Here is a 13,155-nt window from a genome sequence, read left to right as displayed (position 1 = left end):
TTAAAAATCTCCAGTGATGGAGATTCCACACCCTTCTTAGGCAATTTATTCCAGAGCTTAACCACCCTGACAGTTAGGAAGTTTTTCCTAATGTACAACCTAAGCCTCGTTTGCTGCAGTTTAAGCCCATTGCTTCTTGTCCTATCTTCAGAGATTAAGAAAAACAATTTTTATTTCCTCCCTCTTGTGACAACCTTTTACGTACTTGAAAACGGTTATGTTCCCTCTTAGTCTTCTCTTTTCCAGACTAAAGAGTGCAGGGGACTCTTTTTTTCAATTTTCTCTCAGAGGTCATGTTTATAAATTGGTTAGTCTCTAAGGTGCCACAAGTACTCCTTTTCTTTTTGCGAATACAGACTAACACGGCTGTTCCTCTGAAATTAATCATTTTTGTTACTCATCTCTGGACTCTCTCCAATTTGTCCACATCCTTCCTGAAATGGGATGCCCAGAACTGGACACAAGTCCAGTTGAGGCCTAATAAGAGCAGAGTAGAGTGGAAGAATTACTTCTTGCTTACAACACTCCTAATACATCCCTGAATGGTGGTCACTTATTTTGCAACAGCATGACACTATTGACTCATAGTTAGCTTGTGGTCCACTATGACCTCCAGATCCCTTTCTGCAGTACCCCTTCCTAGGCAGTCATTTCCCATTTTGTACGTGTGCAACTGATTGTTTCTTCCTAAATGGAGTGCTTTGCATTTGTCCTTATTGAATTTCATCCTATTTACTTCAGAGCATTTCTCCAGTTTGTCCACATTATTTTGAATTTTAATCCTATCCTCCAAAACACTTGCAACTCCTCCCAGCTTGGTATCATCCACAAACTTTATAAGTGTACTCTCTCTGCCGGGGTGGGCAAACTTTTGGGTCCACTGCCACATCTGGGTATGAAAGTTGTATGGCGGGCCATGAATGCTCATGGTTCCCGGCGAATGGGAGTTGCGAGGGCAGCACTTCGGGCAGGGGCAGCTTGGGGAGCCCTTTGGCTGCCCCTGTGCATAGGAGCCAGAGGGGGGACATGCCGCTGCTTCCGGGAGCTGCACAGAGCCCTGGCACGTGCGGAGCAGGGCAAGCCCCAGACCCCGCTCCCCGTTGGGAGCTCGAGGGCCAGATTAAAACCTCTGAAGGGCTGGATGCAGCCCCCAGGCCGTAGTTTGTCCACCCCTGCTCTATGCCATTATCTAAATCATCGATGAAGACCTTGAAAAGAACCGATCCAGAACTGATCCCTGCGGGACCCCACTCATTCTGGCCTTCCAGCATGACTATGAACCACTGATAACTACTCTCTGGGAAACGGTTTTCAAACCAGTTTTGCACCCACCTTATAGTAGCTTCATCTAGGTTGCATTTCCCTAGTTTGTTTATGAGAAGGCTATGAGAGACAGTATCAAAAGCCTTACTAAAGTGAAGATATACCATGTCTACCACTCCCCCCGCATCCACAAGGCGTGTTACCCTGTCAAAGAAAGCTATCAGGTTGGTTTGACACAATTTGTTTTTGACAAATCCATGCTGACTGTTACTTATTATCATATTATCTTCTAGATATTTGCAAACTGATTGCTTAATTATTTGCTCCATTATCTTGCTGGGTACAGAAGTTAAGCTGACTGGTTTATAATTTCCTGGGTTGTCCTTATTTCCTTTTTTATAGAGCAAATAAATCAATTTTCAAACACCTAGAAAATAATAAGGTGATAAATAACTGTCAGCATGGATTTGTCAAGAACAATCATGTCAAATCAAACTAATAGCTTTCTTTGACAAGGTAACAAGCCCTGTGGATGTGGGGGAAGCAGTAGATATAGTAGATCTAGATTTTAGTAAGTCTTTTGATATTGTCTCACATAACCTTCTCATAAACAAACTAGAAAATTACAGCCTAGATGGAACTACTATAAGGTGGGTGCATAACAGGTTGGAAAATTGTTCCCTGAGAGTAGTTATCAGTGGTTCATAGTCAAGCTGCAAAGGCATATCAAATGGGGTCCCACAGGGATCAGTCCTGATTCTGGTTCTGTCCTATATCTTCATTGGTGATTTAGATAATGGTATACAGAGTACATTTATAAAGTTTGAAGAAGTGGGTTTTTTACCCATGAAAGCTAATGCTCAAATAAATCTGTTAGTTTTTAAGGTACCACTGGACTTCTTGTTGTTTTTGTGGATACAGACTAACACGGCTACCCCGGGATACTTATAAAGTTTGTGCATGATACCAAGCTGAGAGGGGTTGCAAATGCTTTGAAAGATAGGATTAAAATTCAAAATAAACTAGAGAAATGGTCTGAAGTAATAAGATAAAATTCAACAAGGACAAATGCAAAGTAATCCATTTAGGAAGGAACAATCGGTTGCACACATATAAAATGGGAAATGACTGCCTAGGAAGGAGTAGTGCAGAAAGGGATCTAGGAGTTACAGTGGATTGCAAGCTAAATATGAGTCAATGGTATAACGCTGTTGCAAAAAAAAGCAAACACCATTCTTAATGTATTAGCAGGAGTGTTGTAAACCAGACACAAATAATTCTTCCGGTCTACTCTGCACTGAGAAGGCCTCAGCTGGAGTATTGTGTCCTGTTTTTGGAGCCACATTTCAGGAAACATGTGAACAAATTGGAGAGCAACAAAAATGATTAAATGTCTAGAAAAGATGGCTATAAGAAATGATTGAAAAAATTGAGTTTGTTTATTCTGGAGAAGAGAAGACGGGGGGGGGGATGGACATGATAACAGCATTCAAGTACATAAAAGGTTATTACAAGGTGGAGGATGAAAAATTGTTCTTGATAACCTCTGAGAATATGACAAGAAGCAATGGGTTTAAATTGCAGGAAGGAAGGTTTAGGCTGGATATTAGGAAAAACTTCCAAACTGTCAGGGTAGTTAAGCACTGGAACAAATTGCCTAGGGAGGTTGTGGAATCTCCGTTATTGGGGGGGCGGGGGTTTAAGAACAGGTTAGACAAACACCTGTCAGGAATGGTCTAATTATTATGTACTCCTTCCTTGAGTGAGGGGATTAGATGACCTCTTGAGGTCCCTTCCAGTTCTACACTGCTATGATTATTACATTGTATAAAGGAGATTTTAAATGAAGTGGATCTGAATATTAATATAATTAGCTGCTTATTTTACTGATTCTCATTTGATCCGAAACAGTTGACATTTAAATCATATTTAGTTTTCAGAGTTAATCACTGAAAAGAATGGATTCATTCAACTCTTCAAGTATTGTTTCAGACTACCTGCAGATTCAGGAAGACATCTTTGCATTGATTTGTACTATCTTCAAAACTCTGAAAACTAGAAATATATATGTATATAGAAGAGAAAGCATTCCTGCTAGAGTATTATTCTATAGCAAAGCATGGGTTCAAGAGCCACCTAATCCAAAGGCCCCTGGCTCTACAAAACACTACAAAAATGACCATCAATACAATCAACCTATAACCCAAGAGATCCTGCTAAGCCTTTCGGGAGAATTATGAAATTCTTCAAGGCCAAGTGGGGAGGTGAGACATCTCCACTAGCATCTTCCAAACAACCTAAATTTGCTTCCTTTATTAGTAGTTCTTCCCATACAATATGCTGGGTAAAAAGGGCTATCTGGCAGGTGGGGCTAGTCTGACGCAACATGATTCATGTGATTGGTGATGGAAGGTGGGGAGGGGAAAAAACTGGATGGAATGTTACACTGGCACTTTGCTGCTGGCCCCACCAGTTTGTGTTTTCAGTTTTAAGCAAGGCTGTAGGTCTATTGTGAAGAGCACCATCCAAATTTGAATAGCTACCACGATGTCCAATAAAGTCCACAGACATCAAGAAAGACAACCTCTTTCTGATGAGAACTACCCTATTAATCTCAGTCGGGTGTTAGCTTAGAAGCTTTATAATTACAGTTTAAATGTCAGCATCTTAAGTATTTCACTTCAAATAATTATACCGGGAATAGCCAGATATTTTATGCTGGCATTTGAGTGGAGTAAGAAAATGTTAACCCCATTCTGCTCAGCCTTTGATCGCAATACTTGCTTCTGCAACCTCTTACTCTGAAGTAGTTTGGCCATTTACTAGTTGCTTTAGCATTTCTCATGCACCAAGTATTACAGGATTTCCAGTGATATTTTGGTGGTACACATTCAGGTCAGATAAATCAGTCCTGGCGTGTTAAGCTTTAATCCTTTAACAAAGATATTCCAGTAGGCTCAGGAGTCTGAACCTCAGGTTTGCTTATACTCCCTGAGATCACAGGTTCACATTCCAGCAGGGACAACTCCAGCCTTCATACTTGCCAGGTAACAGCTTGATTTCCATTCCGAGATATACAAAGTTTTATTGGAGAAAAGGGGTTGGTGGCCACTTTTTAAAAAATGAAGTAGCACAGATTCTGCCCCAAGGTTCTGTCTAGAAGTGATGGGAAATTTGACAAAAATCAAAAAGTTTCACAGGACCATACCACTTAGGCCAACATTTTCAATAAATTAGCCAAATGTTTTGTTTTGACTTTTATGTATATATTATATTCTATAGGGTCAAAGCGATGTGCTTTGGAATGTTTCAGTTCTTGAAAAATTCTGAGTTTGACTTTTGATCCTGAAACAGGTTGAAACAAAATTTCAGTCTCAATTTTCTGTGGAATAGAAATTCTGTTTTTCGACCAGCTCTGTTTCTGACAAAGTTAGATTAGGAGAGCCAGTGTTGCCTAATGGATACAGCACTGAACTGGGACTTAGGAGACCGGCATTCTATTCCTGACTCTGCCATGATCTGCTGGGTGACCTTGGCCCACCCCATGCATCAGTTACCCCATCTGTAAAATGGAGATAATGATACTGACCTCCTTTGTAAAGTGTTTTGATATCTACCGATGAAGAATGTTATACAAAAGCTAGGCTAGCTATAGGCAATGGAGTTTGGACTAATATCCACCCAAGTACCAGATAATGGTTCATTTCCAAACCTATGCAGAAACATTTGTTTACCATACTTCTCTTCATTTGACAATGAGGCTTTGCAGAAAGGGAAGCCATTCTGACATCTTGCAGGGTACAACTATTCAAGGGCCATGGTAGCGAACACGGGGAGAAAGGAACAAAGAGATAAATATAAAATAGGAGTGATGAAAATAATTGAGAGATTGAGTTGAGGCAGACAAAAAAGGAAAGAAATATTAGTAGAAGGAAAAGGGAAACACCAAGCAAGATGGAGAAGGAATAGAAGACAAGGACAGAAAAAGAAGTGATCCTATACAATCCACAATTTTCCAACATCTCAATGCAATTTCGTTTTACTAGCTCAGTTGTTGGTGAGGATTTAAGGACCATATTCTGTCCCCAGCCCTTTTGCTCAGCTCCCATTCATAGCAATGGGAGTTCTCATGCATCAAGAAGTAGTACCAGTCTATGGTCTTAACTTATTGCCCCAGGCTTCAGACTCTCAGGGCCCAGTTCTCCTCTTTTTAGTTTAACATTGGTGAAATTCCATTTATTTCAATGATTTTACACCTAGTTTGTTCCAGAGATTGGATTCAGGCCCTAGAAGGGTGATGCAGCCCTCACCACACACTAGGGTTAAGATGATAGTTATTCACTCCTTTGCAAGAAGTCTGATTTTTTAAAAGCTGTTAGGCCTGATTTCTGAAGTAAAGCAGGTTGGATAAGAATCTAGATTTTGCTAAAAAGCAACAGTGTGCAACTGTCTCATTAAATATATATATGTATTTTAAACATTTATTCTCGTGATAAAGAATCTACCAAGAAGAGAAAATAGCGTATGATTATATACTTATGAGGTTGTAATGAGACTAGGCAATGTGAAGAAGTAAACCCCATTTTGTTAGTTTTAAGATTGCAAATCATATGGTTCCTGCTTCAGATGCCAGACAACTGTAGAAATTAGTTTCTAATCACACACACCTTTCCTGATACTTCCAAAGCCCCAAAAACTGACCCGTTTGGATTCCCCCAAGGAAATACTTTATTCATTCTGTCGTTATGTCTCCTTTGTAATCAACACTGAGAAATGTCACTTTGATTAAACACAACTCTGTATGACTAAAACCACAGTACAATAAATTCTCCAGAGCTATCTTTCAGAACAACTGATTGCTCTCCAGTCTTAATCCTCCAGAGTCTTATTTAATCAAAATGATGTTGCTAATTAAGGATTAAAACTCAATAGAATCAAAAAGGAGGATTTTTTCCTCTCTCCTTTGGGCAGGTCAAGGAGGCAGAATCTGTTTTAAGGAACCAAACAGTCTTTTCCACCTTTGTAAAGCTACACTATTCACTAAAGTTTGGATTTAGTCCAAAGATCTGCAATATTAACATAACTGGGGGGAAGGGAATAGCGCTGAAAGCCACCCCCATATGAACAGAATTATGACCTAATAAATTCATTGATTCATCAGTGATGCATTATCAATCTTCAGATTTGCTCAGTTTCAGTTCATAATAGATACACTTTGATTTATTGTTGGTACTACCAACAATGCATTGCACATGTATAGCACCTCTCAATCAAGAATTTCTGGATAATTGGCAAACATTAAGTATCACAAAACTCCCTCTGAGGTAGGTAAATATTTGTGTGTATCTAATAAAGGAATTTCTGTCCCAAGGAAAATTCCAGTAGATCATAATTTTGTCCCAAATCAGAAGAAAAATGTTGAACTGTTGAAACTTTGTGGAATAAAGTGTCCAGAAAAAAATCTGTAAATGTCAAAGTGTTCCATTTCAGTTTTTTAACCAAAAGAAAACAGTTCACTTTGGGATGACAAAATGTTAATTTTTCCAAGGAAAATTCTTTTCCTGTAGAAAATTGTGATTTTGGTGAAGCCCCATTTTCCAGCCAGCCCTGGTAACTATATAGATCTTTAAATTGAAGAACAGAAGTCAAGTGACTTACCTGATGTCCTAACCTGTCAGTCACAGCTGGAAAGAGAATCTATGAGGCCTATTTTTCTATCACCACTACTCACACGAGGAAGACTACCACCTCTTGAAGTAAATGACAGTTCCAAATGTGATGTTTTGATTTTTTTATTTTAGTGCTGGTACTTATATGTGTTCAAGGAACTTTGCCATCTCTACAGAGTCTACTCAACTTAGAGCAAAGGATTGAGACCCAGCAAGCAACTTCACCACATCCCTGCCAGGCCTTTCGGTACCATAGTGTAAGAACCTAAATAGAATAGCTTGGTTCTACACAGCAACTAGCTCATTAATTCTGTGTCAAGTTGAGCAAATCACTTGACCTTGATTCACCCTGGGTGAAAGTCCCTGGCTTGTGTTATGCAGGAAGTCAGACTAGATGATCAGAGTGGTTCCTTCTGGCCTTAAGATTTATGAATCTATGTGCCTGGAAGGAAATTTAGGTAGTCCATTTGAAAACTAATTGTTACAGCTAAAAATGAGATTTCCTATATAAATTTGTTTTTAAAAAATTGAGGTGCACTTGAGATTTTAATTAAGCTCCATCATCTCACACAGTTGTGCTATTGCAATATTAAGAAACTCACCAATTGAAAAAAGAAAGAAGTTCCTTTGGTTCATAATCCTCAAGGTTGTAGGCACTCAGTGGACAAACTACAGCTCTTATGCCTCCTGATCCAAAGCAGGCTGTTAATAGCCCAAAGTAGAAGAGTATTTTCTGCTCCTTTTTGGCTAGTGGGTGAAGGATATAGCGTCTGTCTATATAAAAATCTTCAAAGGGGAAGGCAACAAGAGGTAGCAGGGCCGTACCTGGAATGGGGAAGAAAATGGACATATATAACTGGTTAAAATGATGAAGCATTGAATCCAGTATTTATTTTCTAGATTAACAGCTATATTGGAATGATAGTCTCTGAATTAGTAAAAAAAAATCCACACGCACAATGAGAAAGAAAATTATTCATTCCTTTAGAGCGAGATGTGGGTACAACTACAAGTCGAGAACTTTTCTGAATACTACTATTAGGCAAGAATATTGACTACATATGGCAGAAGTACTTGAACTTCGCTGCTTTCAGGGCTGGCCTGGGGCTAGAGGGCTGCAGTTAAGTAGCACAGAAGTTCTCTTACAAATAAAGAAAGATTACCATAATTTCTGCTACTCTTTTAACTATCAAGATGGATTAATAGAAATTGCTTGCTTGAACTCAAAAGCTGTAGTTTATCACTATATCAGATAATTTGGCAAATGTTATGATGTATTCTCAGATATGCTAATTGGTTATTTTTACTTATTGTATCAGTTTTACTCTTCCCTTTGCAGCTTCAGAAAAAGTTAGCCCCAGAACACATTTTAGGACTCTGCAGTCAAGATTTGGCACCTCCAATCTACGGCATTGTTCCTATAAGCAAAGTGAGGCTCCCATGTTTGATGAGTTACATAGCCTTCTAAGTGCATTTTGAGAGAGATTGAAAAATACATCATATACATAATATTTGCACACACGTCTGCTTCGAGCATGGCAACAGGGACCAGGATTGTGATACTAAACATCAAAATCTGAAACCTCAGCCCCAGGATGACGGATGAAGCAAAATTTGTAATAAGCTCCCACGATAAAGAGTCACATCCCATGCATCGTACATACACTAACAAGCCTAGTACCAAATCATCATCCCAACTAATATTTTATATTTATTTACAAGAAACTTTCCCTTGCTATAGTGACATTTGTTCCTCTTTGGAAAATGCTTTGTACTACCTCTGACAGTTGTCAGTGGAGGGCTAAGTGGTCAGATGCAATATATTCAGTATACAGTTCAATGATTTATCCTCGTTTTATCATTAGAGTCAATTTGTCCCACTTTGATGCCTTATTTTTTTTTTTTTGTAATCTAGACTCAAAGGGCAAGGGGATTCCAAACAGGAAGTTTATGGAGTAAGGAAGGGGATCTGAAGGAGGTCATCTTCTCAGGTAGTTCGTTCAGTGCCTTGGACCCCTTCTTTCTCTTTTCCACAGACCCACTTGATCCTCTGTCGTTTTTTTCTTCTAAATTCTTGTGACAATTTCTCTTCAGTCATCCACAGCAGGTGCTTTCAATCCAGAATTATTTGCTGCTGCAGCAGCATTCTAAAGGAGGCACTAGAGTTTCCAGTGCAAAGATGTCTGAAACATGACCTCGGGGCACCTGCTGCGCACAACTGAATTCAAACCTGCACTTCTGGATCGAGGTCAAGAGGACAGAAATGTTGCCTCGAGAGACCCATTCAGAAATTATCTCAATTACTCCAATGGTATTCTGATGCCTAGCTAAATAACAGCTTATTTGCCTGCATGCAAAAAAACACTTGGGATGAGTAAATGTGAATAAGCTTGTGTGTCCGCTATACATGAAGTGGCTATGCAATTGATATATATTTTAGTATAGAGTTATGGGAATTTCCAATGTCTACGTAATGTGGCCCTGGAGCGGCAATAATTTGTTCTGCCCTCATCTTCTGCCTGTTCTGGTCACTTCAAAGTTGGTGATTTTATTAAGTTAATCTGGTAGTTGTGCAGTTTAAAGGACAGGCTGCAGCATCAGTGGTGACTGTTACTGTCTAGTTGTACCTGCCTGATCTGAGCAGCAGTCTTAAGGTCCCTGCTTCATCTCAACCCTGACCTAGAGACAAAAGATAATTCAGTTTTTATATCAGCTCAGCTTAGGCTGAGAAAGCAATGGTCAGCTGTGACATTTACTAAATTCCACATGACAGTTGTACAAAGTGAGCAGAGACTTGCAAACTCAGTTTGTCTAGGAAGGGGAGTGGCTCCACCCAATCTCCTTCACAACCCATACTAATAGCTTTGCAGATCTAAAGTTTCAGATTGTCCCCCATTCCATCCACTATGTGGAAGATTATTAGGAGGTGTCCATACATTACATTTCTGTGTATTGAGGGGACTTCAAATGTACAGAAGATCATAGGTCAGTAAAAGTCACACATGTAAGTTACCTAGAAAAATATTTAAAGAAGTTTATCTTAAAAGATTTTAGCCCATTTGGTGGGGGAAGGAATCAGATAGTGCTAATATGAGTCAGGCCCTAAAGGTAAGCATCAAAGTTTGGCTTCTGAGTTCAAAGTTTGTCGAGGCAACAAGTACGTCTTATTAACAACCATGTAGCTTTTAAATACAGCAGAACCCCATAAATTTGCACCAACTGGAGAAATGCATTGCAAATTATGGACATTAACGAGTGGTTAGATCATGGAATTTCCCAGAAGTGACTAGTGATTGCGGGTGCCCAACCGGATACCTTAAAGGGGCACAGTTTCAGAAAATGCTGAGCGCCTGCTTTCTAAAAAAAAGTCAAGTCACTTTAAGGGGTCACAGTTTAGGCTCTCATCAGACTGCAGCACCCAAAATCCCTAGTCATCTTTGAAAATTTAGACCTTATTTTACAAACATTATGTAGTGGTGTTCAAAATAATGCTTCATTAAAGTATATTAGCACATATACTCCAGACTAAAGAAAAGCTAAGCCCTTTGCTATTAGAGAAGTTTGATGAGGCCACCACGTTGGAGACAATCATTGGATTTGCATATATGTGAGGAATAGTATGTTTCTATGGTACTTTTAAAAAAATTGACTTATTAGAGCAGAATTGCATACAAAAAGCACATTGTAGATGAAATAATCATGGCATAGCACCTACCTAGAAAGTGGAGAAACATACAGATATACACCAGCTTGATTCTCCCCACCAGATGTTCAGCAAGCCAGCCCATGAACACAGGTGCTAACATGGAGGCACCTACAAAGCACATGTTTATGATGGCTGCCTGGTAGTTGGGATAGCCAAGTTTGATAGTGCTAAAGAGAATCATGTTGCAGACAATGCCAAAGAAAGTGAACCTCTCACACAGCTCCATCAACAGCAGGCAAATGGCCACCTGAAGTTTCTTCTGAGACTTGAACCCAGATGAGTCTCCAACATGCTTGCCTTCCTCGGGGAATTTCCTTTTCTCCCTCTCAGCAGTGTGGTTCAGAAGTTGTTTTTCTTGTAAGTCTCTAAGGTCTGTAACAGGCATACTTAGCTGTTCTGAGCAAGACTAAATTGAGTGGGTTAGGTTATATGTACACTTCTGTTATCCTCCACTATAATTAACAAACTGGTAAGACCCTTGCTTTGAATTCCACACCTTACTACCACAATTCCTCAGGATACCTATCACTTTAGTGCTGTTACATTCAAGATCAAGGAGCATGGGGGACACCAGTATTTAAACTTCTCTGAGTGCACAAAGTTGCTGAATCCAATCTGTTTATTTAATTAGTTTGTCTGGTTGTGAACAAGACTCCCCCCCGCAAATAATATTACCCATTAAATTATGTGAATCCAATACAATATATGCCAAATTGTATCTGCGTGTTACAGATAAAGGTTTAAATACTGAGAGAGGCTAAATTGTTTCAGCAGAATTCAAGTACTAGATCAAGAAAATAATTTGGGGCTAATATTATGATACCTTAATTAAGCAATAAGTGAGAAACTGCAAGCAAAGAGATAAAGACAGAAAGAATGCATGTTTTTAGGTGAACAATATCTTATCATTATTACAATTCTTGTTATTTTTGGTTGAAATTCAGATAAGAAAGTTAATTAGAAAAGTAAGAAATGCTAGTAAATTTAAGTACAATAAGCAGGTTTTACAAGAAAGTAATTCTGGTGTATTAATGAAGAGAAAAAGCAATAAAAAAGCACCCAAAACCAGCACAGCTTCTTTAGCCTGACCTTGTACCACAGCTACAACATGTCATAGGGAATCAGAATGGCTTTGGTTCCTGGGTATTAATTAGAAACTATATAGTCAACTTAAAGAGAAATTAGGAAGGTTCTACAAGTCTACAATATCCCTGGTGGGCAATCCACTAAGAAGTTTACAGAAAATGTGTCCAACCTCCTAGACATAATTCTCCACTACTGTGTATAGCCATTTATACCTGTCCCAAATGGTAGTGTTCTGCATCCACTTTGCACAAGTGTAAATGACTACACATGGTTAAAGGCAATGGTGAATCATACCCACTGTTTCTAAATAGAACTATCAAGTCCTCACTTTGTAAGCTGTTGGAACAGAGACTCTTTTTTAGTTCCACCTAACTATACAGATACTTACATGCACACATGCTCCCTACCCTTTAGCAGCTCTTATACCTACCTATTATTAAGTAATAGAGATGCAAGATAGTATATAAATGACATGCATAGGCCCAAGTCAGAATCCCAGATCCAAAATTAACTGAACTTTGGTATCAGGTGTAAAGGTTACTGCCCTAACTTTTTTCTGTAATGGCCTATAAATAATAAATCCAGAAGCCCTGAAACACAGATCCAAGCATCCATAGAGCCCCTTTCTTAACCAGTGTTTTTAATTCAAAAGGGGTTCTAAAGCCAGAACTTGGCTAGAGGTATCACAGAATTTGCTTAGCTCTGGGTAAGACTGTAGAGGATGAGAGAACTTTGTATCATACCAGTATCTATGTCTGCCACCTTCTCTAAAAGAGACTAGGCTGAGTTTCATTCATGTTTGATGGCTAGAGAAAAACAAGCTACAGAGATCACCTGCAGCCCTAGCTGGTTTCTGTTTCATAGTTTAACAAACCTTGTCCCAAACCAAGCCACAGGGAAGGAGAAAGTACTGTGACCAAAGAGTGCACACCTACCCTGTTCTGGGGAGTACCTCTTACCTAGCTGCTGGTGCATTAGGGTGCCCTTTCTTTACTGTACTGGAAGATATAACTGTAGTATAAAACCAGATTGAAAACACTATAGTAAATACACTCTGCTTCCTACACACATTTTAATAGGGAATATTCCCAACTCCAGTGTAGATTTGGGGTGGGGTAGGGGCACCTGTTTCTCAGGTGTTGCTGATTGAGCTCAAATGAGATCATTGGAAGAGAGGGAGAGCTAGAAGGTTTGCTAATTGGGTTAGATGACAACAATTCCTTATTTGATGTTAGTTTGCCTTATCTTGGGGTCGGGCAGGGAGAACAACTGACTACTTGGTTGGTTAACCCCCATAAAAAGCTCAAGGTAGGCTGAAACAGGTGTGTGAGAGCGGCTTTCTATTTATGTGATTGTTTCAGAAAGGGGTCTGGCTCATTTGATTGAGATGTTTGATACTCTGAGCGTATATATCTTCTAATAACGGTGGCG

General features: G+C 39.3%; 1 protein-coding gene across 1 annotated transcript in view; it reads right to left on the bottom strand.

Annotated features, from left to right (window-relative positions):
- The window catches only part of SLC15A5 (solute carrier family 15 member 5), a 61,854-nt gene extending 49,924 nt beyond the window's left edge, over window positions 1-11,930 (bottom strand). The window contains 3 exon segments of the mRNA XM_048836364.2: window positions 7,535-7,757; window positions 10,648-11,010; window positions 11,894-11,930. Of these exon segments, the coding sequence (XP_048692321.1) occupies window positions 7,535-7,757; window positions 10,648-11,010; window positions 11,894-11,930 (623 nt within the window).
- Window positions 11,931-13,155: the final 1,225 nt, after the last annotated feature.

Source organism: Caretta caretta, chromosome 1, assembly GCF_965140235.1.
Source record: "Caretta caretta isolate rCarCar2 chromosome 1, rCarCar1.hap1, whole genome shotgun sequence".
Lineage (NCBI taxonomy): Eukaryota > Metazoa > Chordata > Testudines > Cheloniidae > Caretta > Caretta caretta.
The sequence above is the reverse complement of the archived record's forward strand: the minus strand, read 5'-3'. Positions and strand labels throughout refer to the sequence as shown.